The 25,783-nt window shown below is 38.6% G+C and overlaps 1 protein-coding gene across 2 annotated transcripts; it reads left to right on the plus strand.

Moving 5' to 3' along the window:
• Positions 1 to 318: 318 nt before the first annotated feature.
• gas2b (growth arrest-specific 2b) lies at positions 319 to 25,020 on the plus strand. Of its 2 annotated transcripts, none has more exons than XM_067400771.1 (8): positions 319 to 380; positions 6,289 to 6,451; positions 8,465 to 8,574; positions 9,618 to 9,759; positions 13,604 to 13,667; positions 13,762 to 14,170; positions 14,281 to 14,388; positions 24,119 to 25,020. In XM_067400771.1, exons 2-8 carry the CDS (start codon positions 6,307 to 6,309, stop codon positions 24,326 to 24,328), a joined length of 1,188 nt encoding a protein of 395 aa, XP_067256872.1. In that variant the 5' UTR covers positions 319 to 380; positions 6,289 to 6,306; the 3' UTR covers positions 24,329 to 25,020. The 2 variants fall into 2 exon arrangements, with proteins under 2 accessions (XP_067256872.1, XP_067256871.1); XM_067400770.1 differs by having other exon boundaries at positions 327 to 380; positions 6,286 to 6,451.
• The last annotated feature ends 763 nt before the right edge of the window (positions 25,021 to 25,783 follow it).

The raw sequence follows: 25,783 nt of genomic DNA on the forward strand, positions 1-25,783 counted from the left end.
GGTTATATCTTTTTTTTTCTATAATGAAGAACTGATACAACGGCTAACTAAACGCTTTTTTTATAAACTACATTTGTAAACAACCTTGTACTTTTTCTATAAACTAAGGTTTACGTTATTTGTTGGCGTAAAGACACTCTAAATGCAAATTAATACAGCTTCTTTATTTTCTGTCTCAGAGAAGAAGAAAAACCTTTCTGCCCCAAGAGAACGGTTTTTGTGGGAGCTCTGACAATCATGAATGATCACAGGCGTGTTGTTAACACGTCACTATACTGCCAGTGTGTAAATGCAACTTGACACCGAGAGTGTGTTTTGAGGAGAGAGTGAAAGTTTTGACAGTGACATTGTTGGCCGATCTGCCGAGGACACAGAAAGAGGTAGGCACCGGTTCATGCTTCTTATGCCTTAAGATGTATAACGCGATAACTACATAAAACAGAGTTTTAATATGTTAGACTAAAATTATCCATTCGTTTACAAATTAATCGTTTCTAATATTTCAAGGCCTGTCTGTCTCAAAACTTCACTAGCGAAACTTTCCCCCGATCTGAGGCTAGATATTTTAATTGCTTTAAATATCGTTACAGCTCATTTGGTGAAGGCTGTGTACAGATCTGTAAATAAATGAATAAAGGAGTTGATGCTGAAATTTTCTTCATCATGAAGTTAAGTTTGACAATTCCTTGATGTATGATTTAAAAATACACAGCAATAGAATATTGTCATGTTTTATGCACCTCAACAAATTATTTCCATACATTTTAGGGATCTGTTTTAAATATCTTAACTCTGCACTCATAAAGTAGCTGTATAATTTCTAAGAGTATAAGAAGGTTTTTGTTGAAGAGCTTAACGCAGGTCGTCTCTGACCAATTACTTTTTGGTGCCTAATAAGTGTTATTATCACAGTGCTCACACTCTAAAAAATGCTGGGTTAAAAACAACCCAAGTTGGGTTGAAAATGGACAAACCCAGCAATTGGGTTGTTTTAACCCAGCGGTAGGGTTAAATGTTTGCCCAACCTGATGGGTAGTTTTTATTTAACTCATTTATTGTTTAAAAATTACTGTATTGCTTAATTAAAATTAACCCAAAATATGTTGGAAATTAACATTTATTAATGTTCAATGAATAATTATTAAACAATAAACATTTATTAAATTGATTATTAATACATTTATATTAATAAACTATTAAATTTATATTAATAAAATATTAAAGCTTATTAATAAACATTCACCTTTTGTCTACTATTGTTGTCTCTAATTGCATCTGGTTTTTAATTTCCGAACTATTTTGGGTTCATTTTAAGCTAGCCATATAGCAATTTTTAAATAATAGTTGGTTTAAATAAAACTACCCAGCAGGTTGGGCAAACATTTAACCCAACCGCTGGGTTAAAACAACCCAATCGCTGGGTTTGTCCATTTTCAACCGAACTTGGGTTGTTTTTAACCCAGCATTTTTTACAGTGGTATTCTGGACTTAAACTATAGTGAAGAATGGGAAAGGATGAGACAGTATTTGCTTAACTATATATAGTTCACCCAAAAATTAAAAGTATGTAATAATTTAGTTGCCCTCATGTCATTCCAAATCCAAACATGTTTGACTTCCTTTCTTTCGTGGACCACAAGTTCTGAAGAATGTTTGTGCTGCTCTTTACCATATTCAAGTGAAATCCATAAGGACAAACATCACCATAAAAGAAATCCATACTGCCTTATACTCTTAGTAGGGCCTATGTCTGTATTCTTATAATAAATTCTGCTAAGTGTTCTTAAGTTATACGATAACATTTTGTGAGGAACAGTTTGAAATTTAGGCTGTCATTCCTTGAAAATCTTGCTTCACCTGCATCGATGTTCACCATTGACCTTCATTACATTGAAAAGATCTGTTGTAAATAATTGCTTATGTGTTTCATGGAAGAAAGAAAGGCATGAAAGGGTGAATATGATGACGATCACACCTTTGACAGTTTTTGGGTGAACTATTCCTCTATGCAATGGCCCAACTTTCCCTGTGGTTCGGATATGTTGAACTTTACCATGGGGTAAGGTGACAAATATGGGCTAAGACAAATCTAAACATAATTACATAATAAATGATTTTTTTAAAACAAGATTTTTTTTGAATATTAATCTAATATATATTTACATATTTTGGCAGATTTTTTCAGAAACAAGACAACAGTTAATACAGTTAAAAACTATTAATGTGTCCCTCACATTCACAGAAATCCTTCCTAAATATTTAATCACCTAACACAAATTGTACACAGTTTGCTAGATACAGAGGGTGCTCATCTTTCACTCCGACTCATTTTACCCCATTGGCCTGAATGAATTGCAGGTTTCACTTACACTGTTTGTGGTTGTGATCCACTCACTATAAGCAATGTCACAAGTTTGCTAATGGCGGTTTCTCAAGTTTCATTGAAATGTAGACCTTTGTAGTAGACGATTTTGTTGAGTGTGCTAACATTCTCTCTGACATTGTTCAGCTGAGGTTGGGCTTTACATGCCATTAAAATAAACACAGAGTCAGTGTTGTTTTTATACATGGATTTACTCCAGAAGTAAATGAGTTGCTGTGGGTGTTGTCCTGTCATGCTTTGAAGCAGAGATCTTTTCTTTACACTCAAAGTCCTTGATAGAACAAGTACTCTACATTTTGTCTGTCAGCCCAGTATTAGGTATGATAAATGTCAAGCCCTTTCTCTACAGTAACTCATGACTGTAATTTAACAGAGGTGAGAGTGGCAGACTACCAGGCTAGCAGAAATGTGATTTATTGTGCTGGACGTACCCTGTCCCTGAACCTGACACTTAGATTGGTATGGCAGTTAAAATTGTAGTTTGTATCTGTTTTAGCTTGTATTCCCAGATGAGAGCTTTCAGCATTCATTAAGTTATTCACCAGAACATGAGGAGATGACACAATTACAGCCTGTAAAAATTAGACTGATTTCTCTGTTTGATGAGGAGCTTGCACGGAAAATGTCATTGGATGAGTGCAGCTGATCCTCTGTATCTCACGTGTTGCCTTGTGTCAGTGTGTATCAATGAATGTTCACACCTATCTGTGAGCGGTGAACTGGAGCTCAAGCCTGTATGTGTGTATGTGTTTTACCGTTACATGTATCTTGGTGTGTGTGTATGTGTGAACAAGCCTCTTTTTGTCTGTGGGTTTGTATGAAAACCTCTTCCTCTCCTCCTGTCTGAGTATGGTCAGGTTGCAGTGTATGTGTGAATGTGGCACCTGTGTGCTGTAATCCTGTTGTGTGGGCTTCCCATGCTCCATCGGTCAAAGAGGCTCAGCCTTCATCACTGACACACACAAGGCCCTGGAGTTCAAGCCATCTTCATTTTTTGCTGTTCTTTAATCATCCATTCTGTCAATTACCGCTGCGCTTTTCTGTATTATCCAAACAGTACGTGAAAAGAGTATGTCTGAATTAACGGTATTCATAAAACAGTAGGCAAAAAGGTACCTGGATGACCTACTTCGGCGGGATTCTAAAGTGTGTGTCCATTGGACACTTTACTATCTCATGAGGCCACGGGAGAGGATTTGTAAATGGCATTGAAGCAATTCAACTGATCCTGGTAGGTCACATGACAATGGCAACATGATGGATTTAGTACGTCTGGATTACATTTGCAGCCAGTGATTCATTTGTGAATTTGACTGATTTGACCTTTTTGAGCCTTTATTAAAGCATCTTAGTCCTAGTCATCTTTGTATCCTCTTTTTACTCATCTATTTTGTTTCCGTGTTTCACCCATATAGACTGTAAAAAAATATGGACGTAGTGTCCATGACGTCACACGTAGGTTTCTGAAGAGGATTTTTGAAACCTAAAGCCGGCCGTTGCCACCTTGGCAGCTTATCATCGCGTGTCATCGCGCGTCACTCCCGGATAACAGAACATGGGCAAAGAGCCGGGACGTAGGTAGAGCTGAGGTGACTTGACGGCAGCAGACAAATGGCTAATGGTGACAGCAGAAGCAATCCACCTGTCACTCAAGTGGCCACGCCCTTAATTATGCAGAACTTTAAGGCTTAAAGGGATAGTTCACCCAAAAATGAAAATTTGATATTTATCTGCTTACCCCCAGTGCATCCAAGATGTAGGTGACATTTTTTCTTCAGTCGATCACAAATGATGATTTTTAACTGCAACCGCTGCCCTCTGTCATTCAAATAATTGCAGTAGATGGGAACTTCATCTATAAGAGTGAATAAACCTTGCTTAGACAAATCCAAATGAAACCCTGCGGCTCGTGACAACACATTAATGTCCTAAGACACGAAACGATCGGTTTGTGCGAGAAACCGAACATTATTTATATCATTTTTTACCTCTAATACACCACTATGTCCAACTGCGTTCAGCTTCCGGTGAGTGAGGTCAGATCGCGCTCTGACAACGGAAGTGATGTCTCGCGCTCATTGAAGTATATGGGCGAGACATCACTTCCGTCATCACAACGCGTTTTTTGACCTCACTCACCGGAAGCTGAACGGAGTTGGACATAGTGGTTCATAATGTTCGGTTTCTCTCACAAACCGATCGTTTCGTGTCTTAGGACATTAATGTGTTGTCACGAGCCGCAGGGTTTCATTTGGATTTGTCTAAGCAAGGTTTATTCACTCTTATAGATGAAGTTCCCATCTACTGCAATGATTTGAATGACAGAGGGCAGCGGTTGCAGTTAAAAATCATCATTTGTGATCGACTGAAGAAAAAATGTCACCTACATCTTGGATGCACTGGGGGTAAGCAGATAAACATCAAATTTTCATTTTTGGGTGAACTATCCCTTTAATGTAATTTAAACGGATGAGTTATAAAAAAATTCACCCCCCTCACAGTTGTCATGAAGGGCAAAATTAGCTATATAGACCAAAACCACAATTTGTACCAGGCTGTAAACATGTTTTTTTCCTGCTGTAAAGTTTGGCATTTTAACATGGGCTCAATGAGATTCTGCTTTCTTTTGGATCCTGTCCCTAGCGGCCAGTCAATGAATTGCAGTTTTAGTCACTTCAGTATTGGCTTCAAGAGCCAAACTGGGAGGTTGCCGCTTGGTTTCACCATCTTCTGTTGTATCAATAAAAACCTTGATAAAAAGTTTTTTGTTTCTTCTTTGAGCTTGAGCTCTTCTGGGAGATAGACCTTCTATAAAAGCTTCCTTTTTGCCTCCGATTTCTCGCTGCTCACATAGAACAACTCTTAACATATCATCTCATCACCCCTCACTTTATGCTGTGGAGGACAACATCTAATAGTGTCAGAGTTTGTGTCTTAATCTCCTCTTCCTCACCAGCTCACTCGAGAGCTTCATGTCATCCAGCTTTAATAAAATAAATGGGGGTTGGTGTGGTCTTACATTTACCACTATTTCTCTCCGCACCTATTTCAATTGCACACATCTGCCCTGCAGGTGTCTACTCTCCTTCCTCTGCCTTACAAGACTGTGGCAGTTATGGGAAGCAGGAGCATGTTTCTACATGTGAAAGGCCCCTCTGATGAATAGTTGCCTGAGTAGGGGGGAAATTACAGGACAGAGCATTCTTCAGTTGCTAAGGATTGAAGAAGACTTGTACATTAAATCCTCCCCTGAGTGGGAGTGTGTCTGGGCTGGTATTTGTCTGTTTGTGTTTGCCCTTTTCTCCATCCAGTCTAGCATGACAAATCTTAATTCCCTCATTCTAATTCTGTACCTAAGGATATTTTTTATATCCTTATGATAAATTGTGAAATACCTGGCAGCAGTCAGACGTGAGCTGACTTTGAAACAGTATTACACTAAATTCCCATCACTGTTTATTATCTCATCCTTTTGCCTGTTACCAATGTTAATATTTCCCTTTCATTGCTTTAGTCAGTTTTAAAGAACAGTTGGAATGTAGTAGATGTGCATCATTAGGTACAGTGTAAATCCAGTGGTGGTTGAGGTACATTCAGACAGTGGTCCATATAAGCATTGAGAGAACAGATGTTGTGCTGTAATTGTACCATTCAGGACCATTCAGCCTGACCATTGCTGCAGAGAGTATGTATGCTAGATTATTTCTTTTAAAGAGGTGCTGGATTTGATCCAGTTGCTCTGACTTATTTTAAATCATACACTAGATTCAATATTTTTGGGGGCTCAGTAAGATTTTTTTTTTTAATTAATACATCAAGGATGCATTAAATTGATTAAAAGTGACAGGCCAAAAAACAAGAAAAAGACTCAATTAAGTTCCTCTCTTTCCTTCTCTATCCAGCAGTCCACTACTTGAGTCAGTATGAATGGTGCCTTCAGTCCTAGGCGGGAACCAGGACCTGACCTTTCCTGTCTGCACCAGTACAACGAGTGGCTGGCTTGTAGGCATGAGTCCAGTCTCCTGCCCATGAAAGAAGATCTGGCCATCTGGCTAAATGGAATCCTTGGTAAGGAAATCAAACTATTCATAGTTGAATAAGCATTAGTGATTACTGATTTTTGAAATGTTGACCTTTAAAGGGTTAGTTCACCCAAATGAAATTAAAATTCTGTCGTTAATTACTCACCCTCGTGTCGTTCCACACCCGTAAGACCTTCATTCATCTTCGGAACACAAATTAAGATATTTTTGATGAAATCTGAGAGCTTTCTGATCCCCCATAGACATCAACGCAATTGCCACTTTCAAGGCCCAGAAAGGTAGTAAAGACATCATTAAAATAGTCCATGTGACTACAATGGTTCGACCTTAATTTTATGAAGCATCGAGAATACTTTTTGTGCATTCAACAATTTCTTCTCTTCTGTGTCAGTCTCCTACACAGAAGCCTTCGCTGTGTTTACTGCGTCAACCGAATAAGGATGTTTTTGTTATTCATTACACAAAATAAACAAGAAATCAATATATACATCACTGATGCTTCCTGTGACGATAACCTCAAATGTTCATCATCACAAATGCTTGTAACCACACCTATTTGGTCACCATAGACTACCAGTGTATGGAGAAAAAAAAAACAACATTGGGATATTTTCTCAAAAAATACACTGTCTGGGATTAATCTTTAGGGCAACATTGAGTCTTTAACTACAACTATAAATTGCCTTTGGCAGTTCAACACATGGAAACTAGAGCTCAAGTGTGTCAAGGAAAGTTGTGATTTTAAAAATTATAGCCATCTCTGGACACCAATAGGCCCACTTATTTTATTATCAGTCACGACTCCAGGAGAAGATGGTGCCTTGTGCTTCCTGTGCTTCAATTTTCAGTATGTTTTGCATTTCAGCTTTACTGCAGTGTCAGTAATTTAAGTTGGTTTTCTGTTAAATCTTCTGACTAACAAGGACTCAAGGTTACTCTTTTTCACATTCCCATTGCTTGGCATCAATATAAAGCCTTATTTACACAATCGGATAAAATCTTGATTAAATCCTGCACAAGCTAACAGATATGGATTATTCTGTGTCTGCCCTGCACATCAGCAATATCATGGTGTTTACAGACTTTAAATAGAATACCTTAAATTCCTCTGCATCTTGGATCAATGGGACATGCCCTGATGGGACCTTAAAAGAGGAATTGCCTTTCTTAAACAGACCAGGATATGTGCGTCTTGTACAGGTCCCTGCGTGTCTTGACCTTTGTTGTCAGAACCTCTTAAGACAACTGTGGGCTAAAGAGACTTGATAAAAACAAAACACAACATGTAAAGAGATCAAAAAACACAAACCCTTAAGCTAACAGGCTGGCAGTACTTAAATATACAGTAAAGACACAACAACCTGAGAAATGAGATTAGAATGGAGACAACATCAGAGTTGTTGTTGTTTCCACTGAAGAAGCTGATGAGGGATTTCTCTGATTAACACACACTTCTCTTCCTCAACTCTTCCTGTTGCTGTTGAGCTCAGGGCAGCATTATGGCTCTGTGGTTGACGGACAGCAGGAGATCTCTTTGTTTTCCTACACACTTCTCTCTCGCTCTGAGCTAATGATCATCCCCAGTCATATTCTGCAGGATTTCTGTTTTTGTTGTGGTTTCCCTCCACAGTCACCTCCTGTATTCCCCCTCCCCAGGCCCCCCACTCCCCCTTCACCGTGATGGTTAAGCTCCGGTATGACTGCTGTGTCTGAATCTGTATGTACTTAACACCCAGGCCTCAGGAATGTGTCTGCATAGCCGTGAGAATCTCAGAGCGAGTGTACTTAGAGGATTTTTTGGGCATCTTCAAGTTGCCTATAGCTACTGAAAACTGATAAATAAAAGATGGAGGAGATGATATGTAAGGAAGGTAAAACTTGTAACCGTACTGTGTGGATGCCTAAGTGTCACTATGCTTTTTACAGCTACCAGTTCATCCACTACAATTTAATCAGTGCCTTTATAACCTGATATACTGATCATTCTTTATATCTCTCTCTTAATGTTCATTTGTCTCTCTGAATGCTTCCTGTACAGGTTTGGATATAACAGTGGATAACTTCATGGACAGACTAGACACTGGTGTTGTCCTGTGTCAGCTTGCAGAAACGCTACAGGAGAAAATGATTCTGTCAAGCAATGGCAAGGTGCTCATATTATGGGTAGTTTGATCCTAAGCTTATTATTGAAGGGTTAGTTCACCCAAAAATGAAAATTCTGTCATTAATTACTCACCCTCATGTCGTTCCAAACCTAACCTGCAAGACTGTAGTTTCATCTTCGGAACACAAATTAAGATCTTTTTGATGAAATCTTAGAGCTTTCTGTCCCTCTATTTACAGCTATGCAACAACCATTTTGATGCTTCAAAAAATTCATAAAGAGATCTTAAAACTAATCCATATGAATCGAGTGGTTTGGTCCAAATATTCTGAAGAGACTCGATCGCTTTATATGATTAGATAACAGATTGAATATAGGCTTTTATTCACATATAAACATCGATCAGCAAACATGAACAGAAGCTCAACTGAACCTGCTTGACGCGTGAGATCAAACCTCTTCCAGAAGCTCAAACGTGCTGTGTAGCACATGGGAACAAATCTCATTGGTTCTTGTACCGTCAAGCAAATAAGCTTGAGCTTCTGTTTACTACAACTGATGTGTGAGTTGACGAATGTTTATGTCAATAAAAGATTAAATTCAATCCGTTCATCATATAAAGTTGACTGTTAAATTTGAAAGTTACATTTGGACTAAACCACTCAATTCATATGGATTTGTTTTACGATCTCTTTATGAACTTTTTGAAGAGTCAAAGTGGTAGTTGTGTAGCTGTCTATGGAGGGACAGAAAGCTCTCAGATTTCATCAAAAAGATCTTCATTTGTGCTCCAAAGATGAAGACTTCATTTGAAGCTCTGGATTTGGAACGACATGAGGGTGAGTAAATGATAACAGAATTTTCATTTCTGGGTGAACTATCCCTTTAAGATGTGCCCTAAAATTACTAGCACTGGCATGAGAATGCAAATTTTAGGACACATGAACAATGTATGTTATTTGAAAATAGTGTCGCCTTATAGAGGGACTATTATTTTTTTGTGCTATTTTTATACTGTGAATATATTCAAATGAGCACATAATAAGCTAACCAGTTACATTTCGGTTGGTTTCTTCTGTGTTTATAGCCCTTTATTCGGCGTGTGATTCGCTGGCGGCCTGATGCAGCCTCTGGATCATTCTTTGCTAGGGACAACGCAGCTAACTTTCTGTACTGGTGCCGTAAAATTGGGATAGAGCCATCACATCTGTTTGAGTCTGAAGATCTTGGTGAGTATTCCAAAACACCAGTTTTCTCTTATCATATCAAGTTTTTTTTTTTTTGTTTGTTTATGTTTAAGATATTAGCTTGTGAATATACTATCTTTGTGATTAATCTGACTAGGTTCTTTGGTTTCAGTACAAGTGGTATGTGGTTGTACGTCTGAGATGATTCACCAACAATCCTGAGAAATTTGACCATGGACACATTTTCAGCACAGAAAGATCTGTTTTCCTTGCCCACCTTTACACTCATAATATCATTAAAGGGTTAGTTCACCCAAAAATGAAAATTCTGTCAATAATTACTCACCCTAATGTCTTTCCAAACCTGTAAGACGTTTGTTCATCTTCAGAACACAAATTAAGATATTCTAATAATATCAGAGAACATTTTGTCCCTTCATTGGCAGTCCACACAACTACCACTTTAACGCTTCAAAAAGTTCATACAGAGATCAAAAAACAAATCCATATATGAATTGAGTAGTTTAATCCAAATTTTGCGAAGATACATGATCCCTTTTATGATGAACAGATTTAATTTAAGCTTTTATTCACATATAAACATTCATCAATGCACACATCAGTTATGGTAAATGGAAGCTCAAGCATGCTATAAGGCAGTTTTTTTATTTATTTATTTTTTTTATTTTGGGTGAACTAACCTTTTAAGCGAGATGTCCGGTTAGAATGAGCCTTACTTCCTCTGTGTCTGTGTCTATGCAGGCTGTTGTCCTGTGGGGCTGTGGCCCTAAAGAACTGCTGAATAGCAAGCAGTATCAATATCTGTGTCACTCTACTGTTCACTGCGTCACACCCTTGGCCCCTGCTGTCCATCACTGTGTGATGAATAATGGAGAGAAAGAGAAGGAAATAGAAATGAAAGGACAGTAGGTCAGGGGTAAAATGGGGAATGAAAACATAGGGTCAAAGATAGAGAATACAATACAATAATAGTGAAAATGAAGAGTGCACATTGAAAGGTTTTGAGAGGTTAGATAAAATAATGCAGCATGAGCTAGTGTTCAATAACTGCTATAAAAGCAACAAAACCCTTTTCTCAGTCTTTTAGTTCTGGTAATTTTACAGGTTTATAGGTCATATTACATGAAGAGAGGGCTAAAATACCATAGTCTTAAAGGGGTGGTTACATGCGATTTCACTTTTTTAACTTTAGTTAGTGTGTAATGTTGCTGCTTGAGCATAAACAGTATCTGCAAAGTTACAGCACTGAAAGTTCAATGCAAAGGGAGATATTGTCTTTTAAAATTATGGCAGTTTATTGCCTACAAAAACACCTGGTTTGGACTACAACGAGCTTCTTCCCGGGTTGGTGACATCATAAACGCTTGCTATTAAAATAAACACTGCCCCCGGGAACACGCAACAAAGTGGGCGAGGCCATGTGGCGCAGCATAATGAAAGCGGAAGAGTTGTTTACACCAAACGCGAGCTGGGTCTGATTCGGCGCTATTATTTACATTCCGTCTAAGCGCGTAATAACGGATGGTAAGGGACGTGGCGTTTCTGGACGCTTCGGCGAATCACGATAGACTGGGTCAGTTACCAACCTGCTGACCAATCTGAGTACATTACGTATTTTGGAGGGAGTGGCTTCATAGAAGCAGGAAGTCAAACGAGCCGTTCATATGACAGTGGAAACAGACGTGTAGAATAAAGGTAAAATATATGAAAAATACAGCGTTTTCAAAAAATTGAAGCATTAAGACATGTTAAACTGTGCCCCAAAAACACAATCAAGCCTAGAAAAAAACCACGTAACCACCCCTTTAAAACCTGAGGGACATTTGCAGTGACATAGCCAGGGTGTTGATGTAACTTTTGTATGTGCACATGCCTGTCAGTTTAAATGCATTTAACTCTAAATTAATGTACATTCTAATTGAGAAACATAAAATTCTGTTCCTCAGTGTACATTGATACCCAATTATTAGGACTGTAAATCTAGCCAACATTTATCATAGCTTTCAAAATGAGGCTATTTTGGATTTAGCTGTTGTTTCTTTGTTTTCATAAGGATTCACACCTTGTCAGAATGTAAAGGAGACAGATTTCAGTTTTTGTACTTGTTGATACAAGTTTCAACATCCTTTTCCAACAAAATAGGCGTCTGTTTTTTTTCCACTTTTCCACTGCACAACAAATATATCACTAATGTCAGTGCAAACACTACAAAGTTTGTTTTGTGTCTGCATTGCAAAGGCTCAAAAATGGGTTGGGAAGCTCATGCAAACATCTTTAATGACTTAGAGGATGAAAATGCTCTTATTTTGGCTATTGTCACATTAAGACATTAAGGTCAAAGCCTTTTTACTGTTTTCCAGTAAAAATATCTAAGCATTCTTAAAACAAAATAGAATAATTTTCCTATCGAAACTCGATCACTCTATATGATGAACAGAATGAATTTAGGCTTTTATTCACATCAGCGAACATAAACAGAAGCTCAACCGAACTGCTTGACACGCGAGAATGAAGCTCATTGGTTCTTGCACGTCAAGCGAACATTCTTGAGCTTCCGTTTACCATAACTGATGTGTGAGTTGATGAATGTTTAGTGAATAAAAGTCTGAAAATGATGAAATCTGTTCATCATATAAAGTAATTGAGTCTCTTTAGAAAATCCACACTAAACCGCTCGACTCATATGGACTCATTTTTAAGATCTCTTTACTAACTTTTTGAAGTTAGTAGTTGCATGGACTGTCAACGGAGACAGAAATCTCTCAGATTTCATTGAAAATCTCTTAGTTTTTGTTCCGATATGAATGAAAGTCTTAAGGCAGGAACACACCATGCCAACGGTCGGCCTTAGGGCAGTTTTTGTTCGTCAGCCGACTAAGTTTTCTCAGTGTGTTCCACACCATCGGCTGAAGTTGGTCCTCCTCTGCTTTTTTTCGGCCGATTCGACATGTTGAACCGGAGCTCGTCTGGTCATCTAAACATTCTGATTGGCTGTTTAGCTACTGCCACCTGCTGGTACGGAAAGGCATTTCATCTTACCCAGGCGCAGAACAGACATGCTACTTGGCCGTCGGCTGTCGAGCGTCGCTTTGGTGTGTCAGGGCAACTTTGGACCCAGACGCTGCCAATGTGAACCAACCCCGCGGTCTGCTTTCGTCGCCACTAGTTCATCTGCTTCGGCTTGGTGTGTTCCTGCCTTTACGGGTTTGGACCGACATGAAGATGTGTAAATGATGACAGAATTGTCATTTTTGGGTGAACTATCCCTTTAAATCTTTTTTCAGAGAAATCAAACTAAAAATTAGTGAGATGAAGAGAAAATTCTTTGCCAATGGGGTAAGAAATAATAATTTACAACAAAATAAGAAATAATAAAATAATTTAAAAAAAATATTAAAATAATTTTATGATTTTTCTTATATAATTGGAAAATATTTGTTCTTGCTTTAAACATAAACCTTATTATTTGTTATTATTTTAGATTTTATGAAATGTGATACTCAAATATAATATCTTGTTTTTAGGGATTTAGGGTTTTATGGATTTTTTTTTTTTTTTTTAATTGAGTAAGATATCTTTTTGTTACTCAAAAAAAAAATGTTCTCAGTGAGATTCTAGATACAAAACTGAGGCTTCTTTCAGTCACCGTCATTCTCTTTGCAGGGTTATGATAATGTTATTTGAGAGGGTATAATGTTATTTAGCTGAATAGACATATCAAATGTCTTTTTGCTTTGGGAATCTTTGTATGAGACCATCAAAGCTCGGTCTTGTCCATTGTTACGTCCAGGGTGTTTTAAACATGCTCATAGGTCTCTGAGGATTTTGTTTTTGTGCATGTATGACAATGTATGTGTTTCACCAGTTCTTCAGAAGCATCCTAGGGATGTATGCTTGTGTCTCATGCAACTTGGGAGAATTGCTTCAAGGTGAGGTCCTTTGATCCATTACAGTCATTTACTATCACATGTCATTATCATATTTTCATCTCTCAGTCAGAGTTGAAGAACTGTTCTCCCTCAGGTATGGCATTGAGCCCCCTGCGCTGGTCAAGCTTGAGAGAGAGATTGAGAAAGAGGAAAATGAGTCTCTGTCACCATCCATGTTCTTTGCCTCACCTCTGCCATCTCCCTCCACCCCACCTGTTTTTTTCCCTCCTGATCCAGAGCCCCCTGTAATCTCAACCCCCTCACCAATCTCTCCTCCATCCCCTCCTCCGGACCCCTATCCCTCTACTCCACTGGCCCCTACCCCTCCCCCAGAGTCCACGTCCATCTCCTCTGACTCAAACACCCCGTCAGAACCTCAGCAAACTTCACCAACTCCACCATCACCCATCAGGACACCCGTCAAATCAATGCCACCCTCTCCGACAAACAGCTTTGGAAAGACTCATGCGAAAAAGAGCAGTGGGAACCTGCTGGATGAGATTGTGAGTACTTTCAGGTCATATACTGTATGTGGTTTCCCAATCCTTGACCGTACTGGTGCATGAATTTATGCTCATTATAAATATCATGTTTTCTTTGTTGCTTTTTTCAGGTGAGGCAAATATCAGAGGATCCACCATGCAAATGTCCAGTCAAATTCTGCATTGAGAAGCAGCCAAAAGGCCATTATCGTGTCGGAGACAAAGTTCTCTATGTCAGGGTATGTACTGCCTTTTTAACTCCATTTAGCTGATTGAAAATGTTATTCAATATTTATTATTGCAGTTTGTCTGGTTTCCATTGACTTCTGTGGAAGGATATGAAGCGATATGAAAACTCATGTCTCATTGTTTGTTATAGGCATCGACATGTCAACAAGCTCTGCTGTGCTTTCACTGTATCTTTAGAAGCACAAAAATTAGTTTTGAACCTGAGAGAACAGTACTCAGTCAAGGCAAAGTCGCATGGGAGCTGGTGTTGCCTGGCAACATGAAGAAAAGGTTCACACCTTTGAATAGAGAAAAAGGAGGTTCAGACTAACAAATGTCTAGGATTAGGGCTGGAGTCCCATATACCAGAAAATAACACAAATACTTCATAAGAAACAAAAATAAAACACTCAGTCATACTGAAAATACACAGAATTTTGATTATATTAAAACTCAAAGTGCCAAAATGGTCATTTATTTTTAAATAATTTTATCTTTTTTTTTAGTCTCTAAAAGAGAAAATGCATCTAAACCCTACAGGGAATAGTTTAACTCTTAACAGAATTGTCACTTTGTCTCATTTGGGACCTGTACAAACTCATTGCATGCTTAATTAAACATATCAGATTACACTTACTGTATGTAACACATACTATTTGTGTTCACTGTCACAATAGCCATCAATACATCTAGCTGTTTGTTAATGTTAATGAGAACTTTCTTTGCTTTTTATATTTATCTAGCAATAAAAGGTCTGTCATGAAACTCTAGATAGTGCAGGCTAATAGGCCCTTAACTCAATCTGCTTGCAATCACATCATTCTCTATAGAGCACAATTGATTGGTTCCTTCCTGCTGTATCAGTAGCCAATCAGTCGCTGCTCAACCTTCAAGTACTTGGTCAGCTTTTTGCTGTAGATGTTGCAGCACGCTTTCAGAAACCCTCCACCTTCCCCAGCTCCACCTGTATATATCTGCTATGGGTAATTCATGTATGCTTTTGTACAGCAGCAGCATCTCTTACTTGCTCACAGCAGTGTGTTGTTTATGTATTGGCAGTAGCAAGTCCTGTACTTGTTTTGCAGCAGCAATAACCAACATCAGCAGCTAGATCTGCACTTTTTTTATTGCAAAAGTATAATTCATCTATACGTAGGTTACTGATCTAGTGATTAGTAGTGTGGTTGTATTCATAGACTTAAAGCCTTTGCTTTTGTTGGCTCCACCACTCCCTTTTATGATTTTTCAATCAGACAAATCCTTCAGGGCAACAGTATGTGTGGCAGAGGAAGAAAAGCAGCTGCTTTCTGTCAGAGATCCAATTAGAGAGTGAGGCTTACTGTAGCACGCAAAGAGAAAGAGAAGGGGAGCTTTTAATATAATTTCTCACCATTCTTTTCAGTGGAAAGGAGTGGGACTTTTTTTAATTCATTTTTTTTTTTTAACTTTTGTTGTGACATCCTGGGCTAAAATGAAAGAGAAGGAAGATCCATAGATCATCACAATGGCTGAGCTGTGTAGCGGAAGGAGTGAAGAATCAGTGAATCACTAAGAAATACGATTCATGTCATGTCTGTCATTAACAGGGATGTTAATGGGTCCATGAATACTTCTCTCTTTAGATCTGACTGGAAAGCATAATGCCATTTTAACAAAGACTGTTGAAAGCTGTTTACCTTTATCTGACAAAACTCTCCTTTCATGGACACCCCATTTATAAATGAATATGGCTAACGCAAGCTTCACCACCTTTAGCACTTTTTATACATTGTGTATTTTTGATAGGTTCCACTAAGTTTATCTTGCTTCTTGGTCTGTTCAGTAATTAAGGACATATTCATTATTCATTCTTGTTACACAAAAGGCAGATTAAGGGTCAGATATGAATCTCATCCAGGTGCGTTGAAAATGGAGGCAGACAGCAAAACAGACCACAACCTGGTAGTGTTGTTTTTGTCTCTATAGCAGCTTGATGTGCTTTAGAGAGCTTTTCCTGTGTGTATACATTACAGCTAATCTTTTTTAAGGTGGGTTACTACTGTTTGCCATCTCAGCCATTTCCTTTACCATACATGCTGTATTTCACTAATATAAAGGTGTGTATAATATCCAGCCCCTTTTTAGAACATACAGGTGCTGGTCATATAATTAGAATATCATCAAAAAGTTGATTTATTTCACTAATTCCATTCAAAAAGTGAAACTTGTATATTATATTCATTCATACACACAGACTGATATATTTCAAATGTTTATTTCTTTTAATTTTGATGATTATAACTGACAACTAAGGAAAATCCCAAATTCAGTATCTCAGAAAATATTGTGAAAAGGTTCAATATTGAAGACACCTGGTGCCACACTCTAATCAGCTAATTAACTCAAAACACCTGCAATGGCCTTTAAATGATCTCTCAGTCTAGTTCTGTAGGCTACACAATCATGGGGAAGACTGCTGACTTGACAGTTGTCCAAAAGATGACCATTGACACCTTGCACAAGGAGGGCAAGACACAAAAGGTCATTGCAAAATAGGCTGGCTGTTCACAGAGCTCTGTGTCCAAGCACATTAATAGAGAGGCGAAGGGAAGGAAAATATGTGGTAGAAAAAAGTGTACAAGCAATAGGGATAGCCGCACACTGGAGAGGATTGTGAAACAAAACCCATTCAAAAATGTGGGGGAGATTCACAAAGAGTGGACTGCAGCTGGAGTCAGTGCTTCAAGAACCACTACGCACAGACGTATGCGAGACATGGGTTTCAGCTGTCGCATTCCTTGTGTCAAGCCACTCTTGAACAACAGACAGCGTCAGAAGCGTCTCGCCTGGGCTAAAGACAAAAAGGACTGGACTGCTGCTGAGTGGTCCAAAGTTATTCTCTGAGTAAAGTAAATTTGGAAATCAGGGTCCCAGAGTCTGAAGGAAGAGAGGAGAGGCACACAATCCACGTTGCTTGAGATCCAGTGTAAAGTTTCCACAGTCAGTGATGGTTTGGGGTGCAATGTCATCTGCTGGTGTTGGTCCACTGTGTTTTCTGAGGTCCATTGTCAACGCAGCCCTATACCAGGAAGTTTTAGAGCACTTCATGCTTCCTGCTGCTGACCAGCTTTATGGAGATGCAGATTTCATTTTCCAACAGGACTTGGCACCTGCACACAGTGCCAAAGCTACCAGTACCTGGTTTAAGGACCATGGTATCCCTGTTCTTAATTGGCCAGCAAACTCGCCTGACCTTAACCCCATAGAAAATCTATGGGGTATTGTGAAGAGGAAGATGTGATATGCCAGACCCAACAATGCAGAAGAGCTGAAGGCCACTATCAGAGCAACCTGGGCTCTCATAACACCTGAGCAGTGCCACGGACTGATCGACTCCATGCCACGCCACATTGCTGCAGTAATTCAGGCAAAAGGAGCCCCAACTAAGTATTGAGTGCTGTACATGCTCATACTTTTCATGTTCATACTTTTCAGTTGGCCAAGATTTCTAAAAATCCTTTCTTTGTATTGGTCTTAAGTAATATTCTGTATTGGTCTTAAGTAATATTTAGAATATTACTTAAGACCAATACAAAGAAAGGATTTTTAGAAATCTTGGCCAACTGAAAAGTATGAACATGAAAAGTATGAGCTCATTTTCTGAGATACTGAATTTGGAATTTTCCTTAGTTGTCAGTTACAATCATCAAAATTAAAAGAAATAAACATTTGAAATATATCAGTCTGTGTGTAATGAATGAATATAATATACAAGTTTCACATTTTGAATGGAATTAGTGAAATAAATCAACTTTTTGATGATATTCTAATATGACCAGCACCTGTATACTAGCTAAATGAACTCTATCTAGACTTCAAGAAGACGTGTACTCAGTCAGGTCCTGTTCAAACGAGGAAATAAAAGCTACAATCTGCCATCTAGTGGTTAGTGTGTTAACAACAGCACTCTCGCTCTCGTCTCTTTCCCATTAAATTTTCAGTGGAGGAAAATGACGAACAAAAAGACTAGAATCAATTTCGTTGATATTATATATAACAGAGAATGAGATAAGAGACTAAAGGAGTGTTGTAAATGGGAATAATATCACGATGTTGGATTTTGACCACACAGGCTTTTCAGAACGGACTAATGCATGTAAATCATTTTTAATGGAACATTCAACATATCATTCTGCACTGTTTTTATTTACGTACCGGTCAGAAGCGCTAAAGGTTTGACTGACGCGGGCTTTTCTTAAACAGACTCCCCCTTCCTCGCGGCTTTCTGTGTATTTGTTAATTCTCGCTCGCCCTCACCTCTTCTGTCAGCCCTGACATTTTAATCTGCTTGGAAACAGCTGAGACTGATCAAACCGCATGGTAATTAGAATTACCCTGCTTGGCAAACGTGCGCACGCATGAATAGGCTGTATCCCTCTATTAGGATGCATCAAGCTAAAAGGGTTTGGAGGGGTGGGAGGTGCAAAACACATAAATCTGGTTGTATTACCAGCAGCTTAACAGGTTTCTAATGAGGGGGTCAAGACTGATAAGGTGGAGGGGAGGAGGAAATAGATGACTGTCGGTGCCTCAGGGGACAGAGACACATTTCTCAGGAGACGTGACCCTTCCTGTGCTCTCGCTCTCAGTTTCGGTGCATTTCTATTTCGTGTGTCTTGTTCATGCTCTGGAGCGGTTGCCGTGGCAGCGAGTGAGCTTCATGCCACGCGCCGTAGGTGTATGTCTGAAAAGCCTGTGTGGATTTGTCCAGCGCTGGTGCTCAGCTGGTGCCGTGAGGTGGTGTTTCATTAGGCTTAATGAGATTTTAACAGCACAGCCCCCCCTCACTCACTTACACACACACATACTCACTCTCTCTCGCAGCCTTTCTGACTTGGATCATTTGCCTTTCATCGGATCTGTTGCATATTAGATGTAGCCTATACTTTGAATATTTTATGAAGGAGGAGGGGAGATCATTTAAAAAAAAAAAAAAAATATATATATATATATATATATATATATATATATATATATATATATATACATACACATATATATATATATATATATATATATATATATACACACATATACACACACACACATATATATACATATATATATATATATATATATATATATACAGTATCTCACAGAAGTGAGTACACCCCTCACATTTTTGTAAATATTTTATTATATCTTTTCTTGTGACAACACTGAAGAAATGACACTTTGTTACAATGTAAAGTAGTGAGTGTACAGCTTGTATAACAGTGTAAATTTGCTGTCCCCTCAAAATAACTCAACACACAGCCATTAATGTCTAAACCGCTGAGCTGTAGCACAGTGGCCAAGACCATACAGCGGTTTAACAGGACAGGTTCCAGGTTCCAGAACAGGCCTTGCCACGGTCGACCAAAGAAGTTGAGTGCACATGCTCAGCGTCATACCCAGAGGTTGTGTTTGGGAAATAGACGTATGAGTGCTGCCAGCATTGCTGCAGAGGTTGAAGGAGTGGGGGGGTGAGCCTGTCAGTGCTCAGATCATATGCCGCACACTGCATCAAATTGATCTGCATGGCTGTCATCCCAGAAGGAAGCCTCTTCTAAAGATGATGCACAAGAAGGCCTGCAAACAGTTTGCTGAAGACAAGCAGACTAAGGACATGGATTACTGGAACGATGTCCTGTGGTCTGATGAGACCAAAATAAACTTATTTGGTTCAGATGGTGTCAAGCATGTGTGGCGGCAACCAGGTGAGGAGTAACAAAGACAAGTGTGTCTTGCCTGCAGTCAAGCACGGTGGTGGGAGTGTCATGGTCTGGGGCTGCATGAGTGCTGCCGGCATTGGGGAGCTACAGTTCATTGAGGAAACCATGAATGAGCAGAGAATGATCCCCTCTCTTCCGAGACTGGGCCACAGGACAGTATTCCAACATGATAACAACCCCAAGCACACCTCCAAAACGACCACTGCCTTGCTAAAGAAGCCGAGGGTACCTAAACCCTATTGAGCATCTGTGGGGCATCCTCAAACGGAAGGTGGAGGAGTGCAAGGTGTCTAACATCCGCCAGCTCTGTGATGTCATCATGGTGGAGTGGAAGAGGACTCTTAGGGGTGTACTCACTTTTGTGGCCAGTGGTTTAGACATTAATGGCTGTGTGTTGAGTTATTTTGAGGGGACAGCAAATTTACACTGTTATTCAAGCTGTACAATCACTACTTTACATCATAGCTGTTACGTCACCCTGGCGTCTAGGGGATATGGAGACGTAACACGAGAAAACTAATTATTAAAATGCTGTTAAAAGGAATGTACTCATTTATTAAGGAGATGTGATGTGTGCAATAAGGAAACAGGCAGAGAGGAAAACTGAATTTGTAGTTGCTTTTAGTAAGAAAAAAATAATTCAATATAACAAAACACCCAATAATACAATAAGCAGTGAACCAAACATACATCCAAAAACAAACAAATACCTATTTACAAATTATATACATACATAAAGAATAAACAATAACAAAGCGAGGGACAAGAGCGGTGCTAAAGCAAAGAAATCAATAAAACAAAACAAGATAACTAAACCCCAACAAATACTAAGCTAATCAAAAGAAAACAAGGAAAATAACATCTTCAGTGTAGGACACCACTAATTACACTGTCTAGCAAACATAAATACATGAATTGGCACCCGCTCATAACCTAGTGTGTTTAGACAACTTTACGTGCTGTGAGGTGTAAGTCACGTGACGTACTAACCTGGTCCCATCACTATGTATCGGAGAAGGACTTGAATAAACTCTGGTAAACCGAGAGTCGAGTCACACCATAAACTCAATGGGTCTCATTCATGAAACAAGAGCAGAACGAATTTTTGTGTAAATCGTGTGTAAAGTGGTTCTGGCGTAAATTTTCGGATTCATTAAAATGTTCGTATTTTCCAAATGTTAGTTGGTACGAAAGAAATCTACACCTGCTCCCAGTCACGCGTAAATAGTGCGTTTAACATCCGAACGTTTTGCTCATTAATAAGGCTGCATTTTAATTCACCTTAATAAAGTAAATATTTACAGCATTTTGAAAAAATATTATATATAGTAATTACATACGTTTTTTCTTTTTACTTTTGTTTTGAGAGCCAGTAATAAGCTGCGTTCACGTCACCTTGTATTTACCGCTAGCTTGAAATGACGTTATATTCGGAGCTGTTCACGTCCTTTTTGGTCCTTGGACTGGAAATTATGCTTTTCCATGGCACCACTATCAACGCCTAATAAATCAATCCACAGCGGTCAGGTGGTATAGTGGCCACATGTTACATGTGGGAGCTTTCAGAAAACTCCCAGCTTACAAACTGTAATTACGAACTCTACGAGGATGTGAACGCTTTTAACAAGCTAGAATCTTGTAACTACAGGAATTACGAGGCCGCGTGAACGCACCTATAGCATCTGCAAACGGAGCACTTTAATCAAATAATGAATTGATTACAATAGGGCTGGGCAAACTATGGAACTTGTTTCCTATAAGATGGCCAAAATCCTTCATTTGGTGTCATAATATGATGCCCATATATAGTTGTCAGTCGGATTTAATGGGCTGGATTTATGGTAATTGAGAATGACCGTGCACGCACGTCCCATTTACGACTGATTGGAATTCATTAACACACACACACATTTTACTATCACTTCTGACGTTTACGAAGTATTTATGAATCAGGAGAAGAGTTTTCGTGAAAGTCTGTTTACGTGTAAATCACTCACATATTTACTCGTATATTTACGAATGTTTCATGAATGAGACCCAATGAGTAGATCATGAAGAGCAAAGTTTCAGCAAAGTAAAACACACAATCAACTCGAAATGCAACCAAGCAAAAGCAAAACAAGAACAGGCAAGAGCAAACGCAGGCGAGCAAACAAAATTCAAAATTCTCAAATATTGTTCACAAATCTCTCTAAATCTGTGTTAGTGAGCACTTCTCCTTTGCCGAGATAATCCATCCACCTCACAGGTGTGGCATATCAAGATGCTGATTAGACAGCATGATCATTTCTATACCATAAGCCGTCTCCAAAGGCGTTTCAGAGAATTTGGCAGTACATCCAACCGGCCTCACAACCACAGACCACGTGTAACCACACCAGCACAGGACCTCCACATCCAGCATCTTCACCTCCAAGATCGTCTGAGACCAGCCACCCAGACAGCTGCTGCAACAATCGGTTTGCATAACCAAAGAATTTCTGCACAAACTGTCAGAAACCTTCTCAGGGAAGCTCATCTGCATGCTCGTCGTCCTCATTGGGGTCTCGACCTGACTACAGTTTGTCGTCGTAACTGACTTGAGTGGACAAATGCTCACATTCAATGGCATCTGGCACTTTGGAGAGGTGTTCTCTTCACGGATGAGTCCCGGTTTTCACTGTACAGGGCAGATGCAAGACCGCGTGTATGGCGTCGTGTGGATGAGAGGTTTGCTGATGTCAACGTTGTGGATCGAGTGGCCCGCGGTGGCGGTGGGGTTATGGTATGGGCAGGTGTATGTTATGGACAACGAACACAGGTGCATTTTATTGATGGCATTTTGAATGCACAGAGATACCGTGATGAGATCCTGAGGCCCATTGTTGTGCCATTCATCCACGACCATCACCTCATGTTGCAGCATGATAATGCACAGCCCCATGTTGCAAGGATCTGTATGCAATTCCTAGAAGCTGAAAACATCCCAGTTCTTGCATGGCCAGCATATTCACCGGACATGTCACCCATTGAGCATGTTTGGGATGCTCTGGATCGACGTATACGACAGCGTGTTCCAGTTCCTGCCAATATCCAGCAACTTCGCACAGCCATTGAAGAGGAGTGGACCAACATTCCACAGGCCAAAACCAACAACAACCTGATCAACTCTGTGCAAAGGAGATGTGTTGCATTGTATGAGGAAAATGGTGGTCACACCAGATACTGACTGGATTTCAGACCTTCCTTTCTGTTTACAGACGTGACGTAATGACACACAGAGGAACTGCTGCATGCTCAAATTTCCTGCGGAAATCCACCATGCTGCTCTTATAATAAAACATTATTGCAAGCTTACCGTTGTGAATCGAGCTAAGATAATGAGATAGTTTTGAACACTGGCTGGTTATGTACTTGCTCAAAAATTGATTTTGGATCATTTTTAACCAAAAAAAGTTACGGACTGCAGCTTTAAACTTCTAACATTCATCATAAAATATGAAATATTACATAATGTAAAAAATTATATTTTATAATGAATTTTCATAGTCATGTTTAAAAAGATAATCTAAACACATCAGAAAACATTTCAGTAGTTGTTTTGTGGAATGATTTGTATAAATTCAATAGGCTTCATAAAATATTACCGTCCCACAGCTGTGGCATCATTGGAGCATGTGTCATTGCGAATCATTTTTAAGATAAATGCTAGCAATAAACTTAGAATGACAATAGAGACATTTTATAAAAAAAAAAAAAAATCCATGGTAGTAATGCTAAACACAACACATGATTTGAGATGTGTTGGAAAAACAGTGTGGTGACAATGTAAGACTGTATATCTACTCTTTAGGACATTGTTAGATAAGAGTTTTAAGAGATTTTATTTTCAAAAAATAGTTGAAGTGGAAGAAATACCCTTTAACATCTGTGAAATTATTTTGTCGAACAAATATTTAATCAAGAATTTCTTGTGCATTCTCTCTCTCATGCTTTCTCACTTTTACAGATGTTGAATGATAAACATGCCATGGTGCGTGTTGGTGGTGGATGGGAGACCTTTGGTACTTACTTATTAAAGCATGACCCGTGCAGGATGACCATGATCGCCCGGCCTGGAACCAAAACCTGCAAGCCTAATGGCAGGTCCCCAGTCAAGAGAGAGCTGTCCAGGGACAGTTATATGGTCATGGGTACTCACTCCCGCTTTAAGAAGTGATGTGACTCAGTAACTGCTACCTCTGTTAAATCAACAGCAGGCTGATTTAGTTTTTCTAGGAGGAAAGCAGCCCAGGTGGCTTGGTCTTTGAATTTTGTAATTCATCTTTCTTTAGGGCAGTAGTCCTGAACCTTTTTGGGTCATCATGACTCACAAATGTGTCACAGGTATATTCTGATAGGGTCGCAGACAGCTTAAGAGGATGAAAATGCTTTTGAAAAAATCAGCAACTTATGCTGATGTTTATGCATTTATAAAATTGCTTTTGTATTAAGCCCAAGGTATCCTAATGTTGCTTATTGATGAATCTACAGTTGATTATATATATGAATTTCAGAGTTTTTAAAACATTCTGTATACTTTTGTATGATACACAATTTTGATACTGTGCTGGGTCATCATTTGATGTCCAATGTAAAATCTGACCTGACGCAAAAAAAAATATTGACCCATTTGTTAATTTTGTTCACAGATATTAAGAATTTTTAAGACTTTTTTTATTATGTTAAATTTTAAAAGTATAAAGGGCAGAATCTCCAATATTAAATCATTTACTGGGAAGCCAATATTGTAACTTTTTATTTTGATTAGATTTATGGATGCTATGCTGTATTCTTTTAAGTCTGAGTTTACAAAGACATGTCTGTAATGTCTTCTGAATCAGGGTTTAAAATGAATTGTTCCACAAAGAACCTCTAGGTGGTGCCCTATATCAAGTTATGAGCTGTATTTCAGTACTATAACATTACTGCAGCATTACCTTCTTGTGTAGAAAATTGTCTAGAGGACTAAACATATAACTATGCAGTATAATGTATGGTAACACTTTACAATAAAGCACCTTTAGTTAACATTAGTATATTAACTAATGAGCAATACATTTGTAACAGTATTTATAAATCTTTGTTAATGTTAGTTAACAAAAAAATACAACTGTTCATTGTTAGTTCATGTTAGCCCAGGTCAATTAAGTAATATTAAGGTACAACTTTTGATTTTAATAATGTATTAGTAAATGCTGAAATTAACCTTAACTAAGACTAATAAATGCTTTACAAATATTTTTAGTTCATGTTAACAGATGGAACTTTATTGTAAAGTGTTACCGAAAATATATTAAACATGATCCATATGCTTCCCTTCATGTACTCAGGATTATTATTAATTGTCTTACACAAGCATGCAATCTTGCATATGTACTCATAGAAGCCAATGGGGACTTTCACATTCAAAAACATTTTAATTAAAAAATTATGAAATATAAATGAAAAGCACCTTGTGATTAAATGCTACTAACATTTTATTTCATAAAATAAGTCATTTTAAAAAAATTGACACAATCTAAATACACTGAAATTAATCAATATGACTGCATGCGAGACAATGACACCTGTTTTCTCCTTATGAAATGAACCAGTAAAAACAGTTCATACCCAAAATAAATAAAAAAAGTGG

The sequence above is a fragment of the Chanodichthys erythropterus genome, chromosome 11 (assembly GCF_024489055.1).
Source record: "Chanodichthys erythropterus isolate Z2021 chromosome 11, ASM2448905v1, whole genome shotgun sequence".
In the NCBI taxonomy this organism is placed as follows: domain Eukaryota; kingdom Metazoa; phylum Chordata; class Actinopteri; order Cypriniformes; family Xenocyprididae; genus Chanodichthys; species Chanodichthys erythropterus.

Coding starts and splice junctions, on each gene's coding strand:
- gas2b (XM_067400771.1), top strand. CDS start 6,307: ATGAATGGTGCCTTCAGTCCTAGGCGGGAACCAGGACCTGACCTTTCC. Junction 8,575..9,617: donor TTCTGTCAAGCAATGGCAAG/GTGCTCATATTA, acceptor CTGTGTTTATAG/CCCTTTATTCGGCGTGTGAT. Junction 9,760..13,603: donor GTTTGAGTCTGAAGATCTTG/GTGAGTATTCCA, acceptor GTGTTTCACCAG/TTCTTCAGAAGCATCCTAGG.